Source organism: Gymnogyps californianus, chromosome 7 (assembly GCF_018139145.2).
Source record: "Gymnogyps californianus isolate 813 chromosome 7, ASM1813914v2, whole genome shotgun sequence".
In the NCBI taxonomy this organism is placed as follows: domain Eukaryota; kingdom Metazoa; phylum Chordata; class Aves; order Accipitriformes; family Cathartidae; genus Gymnogyps; species Gymnogyps californianus.
In genome coordinates, this window is record NC_059477.1 from 32,624,963 (window position 1) to 32,639,710 (window position 14,748).

Sequence of the window (14,748 nt, forward strand, 5' to 3'; positions counted from 1 at the left end):
CTAGCTGTCAGGAAATAATGTAATTAAACTGTGCATGAGGTTCACAGACTTATTGTGCAGCATCTTTCAGATGTAGCTATGTGATTATTCCTAAATGAATATCTTCCTGGCCTGGCTGAAATGCTGTAAATGGCCCACACTTGGAGCCTTAAAAGTATATCTTAAATTAGCCTTCATATCTATTTATAGGGAACACATAAGCGTGGGTGTGCAGTTGAGAGGTTGCCTCCTCAGGAGCTGGTGATGGTTTAAGAGGTGAAACCAGGAGCATGGTCTGTGGATCATTTCCAGGAGTATCAGTGTCATTTTAAACCAGGTCACTCTGGCTTTTCTTCTTATATATCATGCACGTTATGAAAACTAATTCAGAAATGTTTTCTTGAACCTTTATGTGTTGCAAGGCCCCTCCATATTGGCATTGAAATCCTGGATGCCTTACATTCTACACAGGTGCTGAAAAGGTGTCACAAGCAAAACAGTCTTGAGTTGAGGAATTTTGCTCAATTTATTGCTAATCAATACAGACTTCTGATCTTGATTTGGGTGTTGAGAGGAAAAAGTAAGACACACTCCCATAAACACCTATTCTTCCCCAGACTCAATTTCCCTGATTTTTGTTGTGGTTTATACCCAGTCCGTCAAAATTCTTCTGGTGGGGTGACAGGCAGCAGGGGATGTCAGGGATAATATTTACATGAGTTTCTTTCTGCTGCTGTTACAGCTATTCTCTGATTCTTAAAATTTTTCTGCTGCTGTTCCTTAGTGTCCCTGCTGCCGTGTGGGCCACCCGCTGTCCCTCAGGGGCGTCCCTGCCCCCTTTGCCATGGAGGACCCCACAGAGTGTCTCCAGCCCTCAGCAGCTGCCATTTTCTTTCCCTAACACCTTGTATCCAGGCACTTCTTTGGCTGATGGACATTTTGGCACAACGGGTGGGCTCTGGCGTGTGGTGGTTTTCCCCACTGGGCCCCCTGCCCCCCCCCAGTGCCGGCACCAGCGGGAACCAGCCCGGACCGGCTTGGGGCAGCTCACGGCCTCCTGACAGGCAGCACCACCACTGCCCTGCTGCGCAACCCATCACCCGTGCCTGTTACGTAGGGGAATGCGCAAGCACCCTTACACCCAGCTAAATTAGCTTTTACAATCCTTTCAGCCCTGGGGAATCAGAAGTCACTGTGAGGGGTGAGTGGATTTTAAGGTTCTTAGCAACAAGTCTGTTCACTGAGGTAGACCTTAAGGCAGCCCCATGAGAACCAGGGGCACTGCTGAGGGAGTGGCGAGGCCCGGTGCCACCTGTGGAGCGTGTGTCACCATGTGGGGACACCATCCGCCCTCCCAGCTTGCCAGCTTTGCCGGTGTCAAGGGAAAACCTTGAACCAGTTGATTCGTGGGATGGGGAAATAGCCAGGGAACAGGGGTGGGGAGTGCTGGACACCTCAAAATCCAGGAGAGAACTGACATCCTCGGCTTTCCATCTGTGCAGAGATCCCAGCTCCGGACCCGAAGCGTCATGACATGTCGGGATTTTAAACCTATGATTACACCACAGCTGTATCTCTAAGTCTCAGACACGGGTGATTTTGGTAGGGGAAATGCCATGCTTCTAATACAAAGCAGTAAACATCTGTCTGGCTGTTTTGTTTTTAATAGCTGATATTTGGAGTCACAGGAATGTCACACATTAAGCCAGGAATAGAACCAGGGTCTATAAGGAAGTCACCAAACTCGTACAGCATTTTCAACTGAATGAAATTGTATCTCACAGATTCTGAAAACTGAGAGGAAGATCCCTCATCTGGGGACCCACTCTGATCTTTTCATAATTTACACTGTTTTTTCCATTCAGGAGGCTGTTGTCTATTTATCTCTTTTAGTATTACATTTCCTATCCAGCCAATGAATTAATTTGCACTTAGACAGCAAGCAGTTCTCTGCAGATGATCTGTGTCCAGGAAAGGCCATTTCCATTTTAAGGAACAGAAAATCCTTTCCAGGAATGCCTGAGTGTTTGATGTCACTAAGTGTGGTGGAAAGGTACAGTATTTCAAAAGGCAAGCAAACAACACAGATGCATAAAATACGCCCAGATATCATTAGTCATATTTATGTGTTCAGTATCTGTAATTTTCTCCCACCTTCAACAATAAAATTATTGCTTCTCTATTCAGCATTATAGGAATCACTTGCCTTACTTTGTGCATGGCTGTGGCTTGGTATCTGTCAGGAAAAACCCACAGATCTCTTACTCTGGCATTTAGTAGGAACATTCAGCATATGTTGGAAATGGTGCTCTGATATTAATACAAAGCTATTTGTCACATCACACATCTAGATAATTTTCTAGTGGGTTGACAGTTGGGCCCATTGTCTGGAATAATTTAATGCGCTGTAGCTTAAACTTACTGTACTCTATGAATCATATACACAGATATTTATAATGGAAAAACTGTGTTCATGCAGCATTGAGGTTACACAAATACAGCTGTGGGTCTGAATCTTCAACTGGTGTAAATTGGCCTCATTGGAACAACACCAATTTACCCTGGCTGTGGACCACGGTGAACACATGTGAAAGGGAAAGATCTGGCAGAAGTATCAGCTTGTCCGTCACCATCTGTAAACAAGAGACAAACACAAAACCAGACACAACTTTGTATTTAGGCCCTAGCTTAGCAAAGCATTTAGATATACGCTGAGTTCTATTTTAAACCTACAAGTACTTTGATTTAATTAAGGCTGTATTTATAGAGTGGCAATAGGAATTACAGCAGATTGGGATTTTTTTCTGTTGAAGCAGTTTTCATCAAATTTGTTGATTCATGAAAAAAATGAAATGTGCTATCAAAGTTTTCTTTAAGTCCTAAATTTATTTGGAGCCAGTACACTCCTGTCTGAGAAGAGCCATTTTCTTAGTGACCCTTCATGTAACCAGCCCAGTGTCAGGGCCCTGTGGGCACTGATGGATGTTAAAGGCCCTGACCAGCCTCACTTAGGGCCTCCCAAACCCCTGCCCAGGAGCCCCATTTCAGCTCAGCTGTGGATATCAGCCTCCAGCTTTGCCACAGCCCTGCCCTGCCTGGCCATGGGCCCTGCTGAGCTGGGCACTGATCCATCGACTGATTTTGTGGCATGACCTGGGACCTGCCTTGTCCCTGTGGGCCTATGCTGTGATCATGGGGCTGTGTCTGAGTCTGATTACCCTCACTGGACATGATCCTGACCTGCTGATTGACTTCCTAGCTTAAGGTTGGACTTGTCTTGTCACCACAACTTGCCTGATGATTTCTTGATTAAACCTGGTTGCTATCAGCCCTCAGGGGCTGTGGGACAGGCTCTGACTAAGGAGGCCCCTGTCCTGCCTGCTGGGTCTTTGTTTCTGGCTCCTCATCCCTTAGGGAGCAGTTAGCCTGGACAGCCAGCATCAGCCCTCTGTTCTGCTGAATTTAGCTCAGAGGCTTGAGTGGAGGGATTTTTCTGTATTCCAGGTAAATGTCCTGGTTCTTTAGACTGTTGGCTCTTCTCATGTGCTCCTTTGTGGAGGTGTTGCACTTCTGTTGGCCTTTTCCAGATGTACAGGTGACCTAGATATGTCTGGTTCCAATTAAACTGTAGTTATGATTCTTGTCTGGAGGCACTAGGCGACTTTCTTGATTCATTGCCTTTTATAAAGGTAGCTCACATGCAAATCTTTCCAGGATCAGGCCCTTGCATGTCAGTGTAGACTGTGTATGTACCACAAATCTGTTGCATGATATTCTTTTTTTGCTCAAATACTAGCTAAATTCAATTGCAAGAGATGTAAGGAACATGGCTTGATTTATCTTTAATTGAATTGTTGTGAATACGTGAACTCACTTAATGATAATTTTGTTTATATTGTTGAAACATATGAAAATGAACGTGCTTATCTGTAGGCGCCCTCAGAGTGGAACTTTCCACTTTCTGTTGTAGATTAGTCAATTTAACACTGGCTAGATAATTTTGAAAATCCAGAATGCACATGGACTCTTATATGGACCTCTCTTTAATAAGTGTGCTTATCTGCAGCGTTTTCCAACTTGTGGATCATGGATATTAAGTTCCTTAGTAGTTGGTAAAGGTATTCGATAAAACAGGTTTATTGTCCATAGACTTTAATTTGCTCTAGCACTTGCCTTGAAAAATTTTATGGGGTCCACAAATTGGAAAAGATTGGAAAGCACTGATCTAATAGGAATTTCATCTGGCATACAATTAGTCATCTACCCTCTACTCAACTACAGGCAAGACATTCTTTTAGATTAACATTTTTTTCTCTTTGTTAGCAGCATATGGAGGCATAGTGGGAGAATACATTTATGCCTGGTGCATTACATGTGAGACTGACTGGAGTTTATTACAAAACCCTACGTCATATTTTTTCTAAGTGCTCTTGAACTTGCTCTTCTTATTTGGAACATAACCCGAGTTGTGCTTGTCAGAGCAAATCCAGTAAACACTACTGGTCTTTGTCAATATTTATGCAGGAGACCACCAAGAGCAAAGATAGTGAGGTAATGCAGAAGGTACTGATGTTGATTCAGTAGCTGTTGCTCTCCCATTTTTGTATCTTCTTTTCTAAAGTTGATGCCAGAAGCACTGCACAGGTGATCCTAGATGATGTCAGCTGGAATATTTCCAGCAAAAAATCAACATTCCACAAAGTTCTGTTAGGACCTTAGTTTGGATAGAAGGATAACCGTGAACTAGAACAAGTGCAGAAAGAGGCTGTGTATCTTATGAAGAAATAAAAGAGCTGGGCTCTAGCAAAACAAACAGCAGGAGAGACAATGAACCCTCCCTGTCCACACTGGAAAAGGTTAAACACCTGGGAGGAGAACTTTTTTAACTTAAAGATCAGTGTTGTGTTGACTTAAGAGCAAATGTGTATAAACTGGCCATGAGTCTGATTTAGGTCAGAGAGTATATGAAGAGTTCGGTAACAGCAGCAGAAAGTTTCTGGAACTGTTTCTCATAGGAGGAGCTGAGCTGTGGCACTTAACTAGTTTTCAGGTGGAGCTTCATCCTTTTATGAAAGGAAATTTTATACTGTGGTTAGCTGCCAAAAGCAGTGAATGGACTTGACCTGAATGTCCCTTTGGAACCGTTTTCTTGATATGTATCCCTATATTGTTCGTCAAGATGGTGTGGTTATAATGGTTATCATTCTGCCCTTACTTACCCGTATGAGTTTGATATTTATGGCTCAGAACTTATAAAGAAGATGATTTGCTACAAGCAGGTTCATAATTAATTCCAGCCCTACTATAGTGTTAGATGGATTTGGGATTTATTATTTTTAGCATGTATAAACAACTTCATTAATAAATATATTCAGTTCACTTGCTGCCAAAACCATGAGGGCTATAATCCTCCCATCAGTACCACTTGGTATAGGGTGTGCTGCCAGCCATGTGATGGGAACATCATCCTGTGGTGCTCTGCACCAGTTTCAGCATCCAGTGCTAATGCTCCTCAGCGAGCTCTGACAAAAGCCAGAGAGCACAGGTTGTTATTTGAAATTATGTTATAAATCTCATTTTATCTGAGGTAGGGCTGGGCTGCACGCAGTCTGCATATATGCTGTACCATATCCGTGTGTTTCTTCTCTGTTCTCAAACAGCTGTTCTCACCCTGTACTCACTAGCCTGCCAGATGTTACAAATCCAGGGAAAGTATGGAGTCACATTCTCCCTCCGTAGGACTTATTCATGACCAGCATGAGACCTGCTGTTTGGTCTAACACTTAACCTGGATTTTCCAGTAACTCATCAACTATGATGACAAAACATGAGGTTAAGAACTCATTGTTGCCAGCACGGCTGATGTTGGAGATATGATCTGATACCCTAACTCTCAAGTGAAGTGGCCTCAAGACCACATGTGTAATAATTACTGGCGCATGTATGATCTTTTATTTTATGTATTGTTAGAAACAGGGACTACAAGAGATAATCACATTGAAAGTTTATCTTCTGTTTTAAGTATGTTTAACTCCTCCCCCCAGCTACTCAGTCACTGGAAAACTCTTAACTACTTAGTTGGTCTCCAGATTATCTACAGCAATGTGGAGAAGTGCCAGTCTGGGAGACATTGAGGACAGTTGGTTCACGTGTTTTAAGTGATATAATGTCCAATCTTAGTTATTCTGCACTCCTGTTCAGTGTGAATTCATCACTGCAGGAATGATTAGCAGTCAGCATGACTCCAACTAAGAAGTAAGTCAAAGGAATAATTGAAGATCCATTAATTTTATGATAATAACGAGGCTAGGTTTGTTAGGGCAGTCTTTTTCATGGATGGGATGAGATCAATTTATACAGTGCTGTATGGCAATGTATAATGACATGGAAAATCTCAGTTAGCTGAGACACTGTATCTGGTTTAAGCTGATCTCACAGGGCACATGCTCCAGACTCTGCTATTTACTGTATTAAAAAATCATTCCTTTGACAAGGAAACTAACTTATCAAAGGATGTTGAACATTTTTCCAGGAACCCAAGCTAGCCCCTTGAAAGTGGGGTGGTCCTTGCAGGGTTGAGTAAAATAGCAATTGTTGGGTTATTGCCATGCTCACATCCTTAATGGTGTGCTTTAATTAAGCAAACTAGGCAGCACACTTACTTCAGGAACACAGGAAGCATCAGTGTTTCTCAAGTGGAAAACAAGTTTAACTTGAAAGCTTTCAGGAAATATTGCTAGTAATATGGGTCAGGCCAGACAATGTTGACAGACCTTCATATTGAAACCTCCTGGTCACACATTGCAAACTCTCACAGCATTGTCACGAGTCGCCCAACATCTGGTATTTTCAGAGCCTCAACTTCTTATAAGAAAGTTGTTTAAGTCCATTTTAGACTTTGTGATCAAAGAGAAAAGTTTGAAAACACAATACATTAGATCTCAAAAGCAAATAAGACCCCATTTTTATGTATTTATTTATTTAAATCTCTTGATTGTTAAGCAAATCTTGTCATCTGTGGGACTGTGTGATACTTATCATTTCCATGCATCTTTGATTAGGAGGGTGAAAATACAAAGTTTTCCATGATGCCAGACCTGTGCAATAAAGAAAACCCAATACTCTCTTCTGGGTACTTGGGAAAATGTCTACAGTTAAGTAAGCATTAAGCAGAAATGCTTGGGAAGTCTCTGAAGGAACCAGCCCTGGAAACAAAAGCAATGTAGACAAATCCAAGCAGTACTGTGCCCAGGCTGTGCTGTTTTGAGGGTCAAGTTAGTATTTCCACACAGCACTGACTGTGCCATGCAGAGGTACCAATTCATCTGGAACTTGTTTGGGTATCTCAGATATAGTAATGCATTGCATAAGGTAGACATGTCTGCAGTCTTGCAAAGCACTGGTTGCTCTGTAAAGCAAGAGTGATTGTAAATACTGCTTATTATTCATTAAGATTCAAGAGCAATGAAAGTTTTTACAGTGCAAAGTGCATCATTAACCCTACTTTGGACCGTAGTGAATCTGCATCTTTTTACCCTGCACTCCTTCCTAGGCATCTTGCTTTATTTTCTCCCTGCTCCAAACCACATGAAACTCAAAACTTTTAATTCTCTGGGCTTTCAAATGAGACTTGAGAGAGTCAGGGAGAGACTCCAGACCATATTGATGGGGAATAATTTGCTACAGGCATAGGCCAGCTGAAACCAAAGTAATTTTTTATGAAGAGCATAATAGAAAGATTCAAAGTCTAAACTGAAATGGAGTCTCTTCCAAAATCTGCTATTGTCCATGAATAGAAGTTTAAAAAACAAACTGTTTTGGAAGGAGGTCCAGATCTGATCATTGCGGTCTGTTGCTCAGTGTTGCTCAAAATTCTTGAAGGTCATCCTTTCAACTGCTATTGTGTATTTCAGTTGATTAAACAAGACAAAAAGATTAATCATCTCTTAGATTTCCTTTTTTTTCTTGATAGTTTATTATTGTATTTTAAAAGGCAGAAGTGTGGTTTAACTTAACCTAGATTCTCATCCAATAATATGTGTATAGATTAGATGGAGGAAATGCTCCCTATCCACAGAATAATAGATTACTAGTTTAAATTACTTATCTTAAAAAGATCCTGATTCGGCTTTGCTGAGCATAGAATATTAGGTTTACTGTTTATTTTTAGTGGATTTCTGCCAGTTTTCTTCTCCCTGAATGTCTTTAGATTGTTTAAAACATTAAAAAATATTCACATCAAACATAGATCTACTTACAAGAAATCTGTGTTGGTTTCTTAGCAGAGATGTAAAATCTTGTTGTTGGGACATGACCTTCACTGTTATGGAATTTTTCTTTCTCTGTTGGCTTTATGGCTTTTTATTTTCTTTAAGCCCACAAGTGTGGCAATGTATTTTGTGCTAATGTTGCTTATTAAATCTTAATAAAGTGAGAAAAAGGAATCCGATGAGAAAGCTTTAGGTGTCTCTTCAGGTTATAGTAGATTGTTTCATTCTGTTTAATTGGCAGTAATGTTTGAAAACCCTGACCTCATCCTCGCAAAAATCTTGTTATTTATACTTTCTGAAAAAATGGTGATAGGCCTGGTTTTGATCAGCTGCATGGGTACAAATGAGAAAGTAATTGTGTCGATGATATTACTTTGGACTTGCACCACTGTAACTTGAACCAAATTTGGCCTTTAAGAGTATTCATCAACACAAAATACAAGCTTGTATAGACTCTGTAGTTGCAAGCGTATTTTCATAAATAAAAGATTAAGAAGTCAGGCACATGTGACAGATTTTTGGGACCAGGTCAGTGTAGTGTGTCTGGTGGCATTGGAGCACTTGCAATGTTTATTTGCCTTTTGATGAAAGGGATATTCAATATTATTTCTGCAAATCCCTTGCATAAAGCAGTGCACTCCCATGCTGAATTGAGTGCTCAGCATGAAATGCTGAGTTTATTGCAGGAATCTTAGGTGACCCATACAGGGCCTTTTCTCTACTCTTAGGAGCGCCGTCTCTACAGGGAACGGGTAACTGACCCTGAGAAACTACAGCAACATACAGTGCCTGAGCAGTGGGCTCTGAGTGTTCTTCAGCTGTCACAGGTCAAAAATTGTTATTCAGTGCTAAAGAACAAAACAGCTCTTGACTGTAGGACACATAAAGGTTATAACAAAGATCTGAACTAATCCTTTGACTGTAAGGTGGTTGCTTAGAAGCTGCCTTTTCACCCTAAAATACTTTCTCTAACACCAGGGACTGTATTGACCTGACCTCCACTGCCTTTATGATTAGTTTTTCTTTCTTTACAATAAATTAATAAGTTGGGGGTTTTATTATGAAAGAGTCCTTATTAATGGACAGTTCCCCAGCTTGCTGGGGTGGAGATGAGGGAACATGGTTTGAAGGGATTCTGTAACAAAAATGTTTGCAGAAAAGAAGAAATCTGAGATTGTAATGCCTCCAGAGCTGTAGACAGGAGTAAAGAATGAAAGGTTCTCACTTTGAATGCATTTATTCTCTAACACAACACATAACAAGCCAAAACATAAACACACTATCTCCTAGCTGACTTGTGACAGCTTATAATGAATGAACGTGCTGCAGATTGAAATGTCACATTAACGTGCTACAAAGTAAGGAATGAGTTTCATCAGTTTTATTCAATATATTTCTATCTATGTCTGAAGTACTGAACTATCCATTTTGCTTGGAAATACATTTGGAAGTAGGAGAAGTTGAAATGTGTACTTTTTATAGATATTAATAAAATACTTTTTTTTCTTTTTCTCTCTTCATCCCAAAAATAATAAGTGGAAGATAGACTGGGTTCTGGCTTTGGAACTGGAAAGATCTAGGAAATATAAGTGTAGGAAGTCAACTGGCTATTCGAATGTAACATTTGGAAACTTTATGTACAGACAAAAAAGAAAGGGGGGCGAGAAAATCACATCAATAATATTTACGGAATTTTTGGTCCATTTCTCGATTAAGAGTACTTTATGAACTGCTAGATCTTCAGTCAGTGAAGCAACCCCTGATTTTAGGTCCCTCTGCTGCCATCTTTCTATATATGAAATTCCCATTACTTATGGGAAAATACGATGGGATCAGCTTACTGAGGAACATGCTTTATGAATTATGTTTCCTGACCTATCATTCTGTTAATAACGAAATATGGTGATAACTTAAATACTCCCATTGCTCGACAACAGCTTATTTTGATGAGGAACATAGATGATGTTTTTTTTGTCTGTGTTACATATACTTCTGTCTCAGAACTGTGGATTTTTATATTTTGCACTGTCTCTTATTTTTTTCATCCCTGTCTAACACTTTTTTTTTTCTCTGTCCTGTGTGGATACTTCTAGATGTTTGACTGGATCAGCCACAACAAAGAATTGTTCCTGCAGAGTCACACAGAGATCGGCGTGAGCTACCAACATGCCCTTGACCTACAGACGCAGCATAATCACTTTGCCATGAATTCCATGGTGAGTTGAGGGCACGCTGTGAACAACAGGTCTGTGCCTGTGAGTGAGGAAAGGGCCGGCCCATGAGGCCACCTTCAGAGAGCACTATGGACCTGTGAGAAGTGAAGTAAGGAAGGTCAGGCTGGGCTGTGGCAGCAGCCCTCTTTCTGGAAAGCAGAACGTTGCTCTGTCCACCCAGACACTGGTACATGATTATTTCCTTGACTTAAGAGCAGCACAGTCCTGTGGAGTTTATTTACATTTTGGAGAGCAAATACAATATTTTTTAGGTTTTTGACATTTCTTTGACTGGGAATTAATGAGAGCTGTAGGTGGCACCTTAATAATTTACGCTTTTGCCCCCCCACCCTGCTAAGGTACTTTTCAAAACCTTGAAAAAGAGACACTAATCAGGCTGTCAGTTGTGGCCACAGTGGGATTTTGGCTTTTTCAGTAGTTAATCGGTCAGTCTTTTTTAATGCAACTCAATTTACCTTAGGTTTAAAAAAAAAAAAAAAAAAAAAGCGTCATTATACATTTATAAGTGCTTTGCTCACTTTCTTGTTCTTTTCAGGCATAAGGTATTTGTTCTGGAAACTGCTCTGCTTTCAGCACAGAAATGAGGACAGAATGTATTGATGTTTTGATTGTTGCACTGGGTTAGAAAAATGCATGCGTACCCCCTGCTGCAATTACACAATGCAGAGATGAGCCCTCTCCAAATGCTCTCTGTCAACTACACAAAAGCTTGCCCTGAGTAAACCAACTCCTACAGGTGTACCTCTTCATGCTGTGCGCGGTCAGACTACAGTTGCATTGGGACTGAGACCTCAAAGGTGGCAGTTGAAGTTTAAGTTTGTGGTGTAAGTCACTAGAGAGCCATACCCTACTATGCCGCCAAAGGGCGAGGTACTTGAGGGCAGCCGTCTGAAATGTGAAAAAGAGGTCCTGACTACCTGAGGTCATTAAAGACCACACACCGGTTTCATAAGATTACAGATGTTAACCCTGGTATTCTGGCCAAATTCCAGATCAGGTAATTAACTTCTCTGACCTAAATTCCACCCGCCATTTCCACCAATCTAGGTATTCCTCACTAAAGCACTGTGCCTCACTAGGGCATTGCGTAACAGTGGAAGATGAGAAATGTTTATAATGTCTATTAATGTATTTATTGTGATTATAATTGAAAGGAGCACTGAAAAACAGGCTCTAGGCACCTAATTGTTAAGCTTGCCATCACAATGCTATCTAGCAAAATACAGGATAGCATGGACTCCGTATAACAGTGCTGCTCACAGAATCCTAATGAATAAATGCGTCCTGGAGGTTAGTGCATTAAAAGTTATTTGGCTTATGAAAGATGCAAAGTCGGTCATAATTCTTCAGAAAACAACATTAGAAGAGTCAAGCTGGAGGACCTCCCTTTATCCTTTTTGTGGTACTGTCTGGTATGTTTTCTTAAAAGAGCTGGGAGCTAAACTTGGAAAGAGATAATTGTTGTTAATAGAAAATTAACGAGTGACAGGGAGGGTCCACCTAATGGAAGAAAAATTATTTTCCTCCATTCTTCTTCCATCTGTCCCCAAGTGAGCTTTCGGGAATGAGGAATGCAAGGAAGTGAGACATTTGCAAAGATCTTGGGGAAACTTCTGGGGGCAGAGGCCTCTCAGTGGCTGCGCTGTGGCTCGCAGCTGTGCCATCTCACCACCTCAGTGCTGCCAAACTCCTGTCTAACAGAGCTGCCCAGGAGAGAGACCTTTTCGGCTGAGGGGAAAGAGTGCGACAGATGATGCAGCTCCCATTTTGTGCTGTCTCCAGGATAACTCACACTCATGTATAGTGATATGGAAGCCCATACAGTCAGCATGAATCAATCTACAAAGAAGATTGCCTCCTCTATCTCTTTAGCATAGACGATCTATGTGGAAGGGCATTCATACCGGGCACCTTTAACTTTCAACCTGTAAGTACAGTGAGAGATGGCACTCAATTCTGCTCTAATTAATTGGACTGAAATATATGACTCTGTGGAGGAACCCCACAATGTAACAAATATGCCAAACAATATATATGTTCTCAGATAATCCTCCTTATAGGAATATAACTCAAAGAGAGCAGTACACTTGTATGTCATCTTTCATATGCTACTTTTCTTCTATCTTTAGTTGAATTTTAGACCTAGAATCCCCTTTGAGGATGGTGTGGTGTCTTCCTTTGGGTTTTGGATCAACATCGATTCATACAGACTAACAGGCACAGTTCATTCAACTAAGATTTCTATTTTAAAAAATTCTTGTGATATACTCTCTCAGTAGGAACTTTTAAAAAAAATTCTTCAACAGATTTCAGTTGTCGAACAGGGGTTGCATAAGGAGTTGTGGTATTGTTATTGACAGTATGGCAAAGCCAGGATAAAAAAGACTATAGAAATATTTCAGGATACAGATGCAACTCAGGACTACACTTTTTTTTTTTTTTTTTTTTTTTAAATCTAAATGAGGCCTCCATGGTATTTATCAGAAATATCAGAGTTTTACTCAGTGCTTGAAATTCCTCATGATCAAATAGGTTTCTCAAGACTTTCCATATTGCTGAAAGGCCTGTATTTGGGTTACATGTCTGCACAATGACCTTTCTAGAGGGGATTTCAATGCCAGGGTTGCACAGGTTGGCAAATGAGGTGAGTTTTACAGTCTGGTGAGGTTGGCTTGTGGAATTAAACAGGGCAGCTGTCTTGCAGAGGGCTGGGCTTCCTATTTTTGGAACAGTAGACATGGGGGTATATCAAACTGAAAGGACATTTGGAAAATAGTGGGAAAAGGGTAATAACCTTAAGCTGCAGGCTACTTGAATGAACCTGGAGCTGCTGTTCTTATGTCAGTATAGTGCTACTGTCAGCAGTGTTGCTCTTTTTTTAGATGGAGCAGACTACTAGAAAAATATGGAGTGACTCCTGGTGTCCCCAAAAGTCAGTATTGTGAATATGAGGGTGTTAGCATGCAGGAGACATCAGCTTGCTGCATAAGGATGTTGGGCTGCATACTAGTCACTCCATTTGTGGTAAAGCATGCAGGAAGAGCAAGAGGAGATTGAAACTAAAATGACCCTTTCCTGGCCACAGCCCGGCTTTTGTGGCAGATGGTAGTTTTGTCTCTTGGCATGCACAAGAACTCTATGCAAGCCTACGTAAAGACACTCTGTAGTAAGGATGAAGCCCCTGCATTTGTTCAAGGGAAGAGTCAGTGATGGTCAGCAATGGACTCAGGACGCATCGACTTACTTGAACGAAGCAAAAACAGAGAAAGTTGGGTGATGACTCTGAACATAGTGGTACGGCATTACATACCCCAAGCCTACACAGCTATCTGAGCCATACTTTGGTTGTTGGAGAAGTGGGGCTAGAAATATGGATCAGGTCTGTTTCATATGTAACAACACTTTAGTTAAGAAGAGTCTTGCTGATAACAGAGAAACTAGTGGGAAAGAATCACCACAGCTAACTGTAGCTTCTTGAGGCAAGATATACAAAGTCTGTATGTTTTGCCAGGTTTTCTGATGTACGGTCTGATTATGTGGTTTTGGTGATTTTTTTTTCCCCAATATAGTTTTCTCTAAGAAAATTATAGTCAGTGATGTTAGAAATCCATAATCATTCGATTGCGACTGCACAACTGCCTTTGTTCAACTGTCTTATTTTTATGGCAACATCTTAGTTCAGTTGTTCATGCTACCATTTGATTCCTGTTGGAGACTGTTGGAAAATGACTAGTGCGTATTATTTGATAATATTTATATTGCAGTAAGAGTAGGAGGTTTAGGTCACTGTTCAAGGTGCTATACCTGTTCAAAGGAAGAAATGGTCTTTGCCTTGCAGTCTGTTGCCAAAGGCTCTGCTCCTATAATGTTTATATACATAAATTACTTTTGCACATCAAGAATATTCTTGCATTAAGTTACCCACTGATAAATATTTGTGAAGTTAAGGATTAGGATTAAGTAACGTAATGCAGAAGGTGTTAGAGAGAAAACTATAGCTCTGGTGAATTTACTATTGGGTATGTACTTGTTTGTGTTTATAACCCGGTATTCCTCAATCTCTTCATGTAATACCCTTGGCTCCAAAAAGAAAATGACAGGAATCCTTTCCTATTTCTTTACCAGAGAATGGGGAGCTTATTACCCTCAGATCTGTTTGCAGTCCCAGGTAGAGTATTGTGACCCACCCGAGTCTGAAAACTTAAGATTCTGGTGAGTTTTAATAAATTAAAACATTCATATCATTCATATCAGATTCATATCTG

The 14,748-nt window shown here is 40.7% G+C and overlaps 1 protein-coding gene across 5 annotated transcripts in view; it reads left to right on the forward strand.

The window, feature by feature from the left end:
• KALRN (kalirin RhoGEF kinase) overlaps positions 1 to 14,748 on the forward strand; it is a 523,968-nt gene that overhangs the window by 223,985 nt on the left and 285,235 nt on the right. For all 5 annotated transcript variants that reach the window (XM_050900356.1, XM_050900357.1, XM_050900358.1 and 2 more), the window contains exon 7: positions 10,343 to 10,465. In XM_050900356.1, coding sequence (XP_050756313.1) covers positions 10,343 to 10,465 — 123 coding nt within the window. The remainder of the gene's footprint in view (positions 1 to 10,342; positions 10,466 to 14,748) is intronic.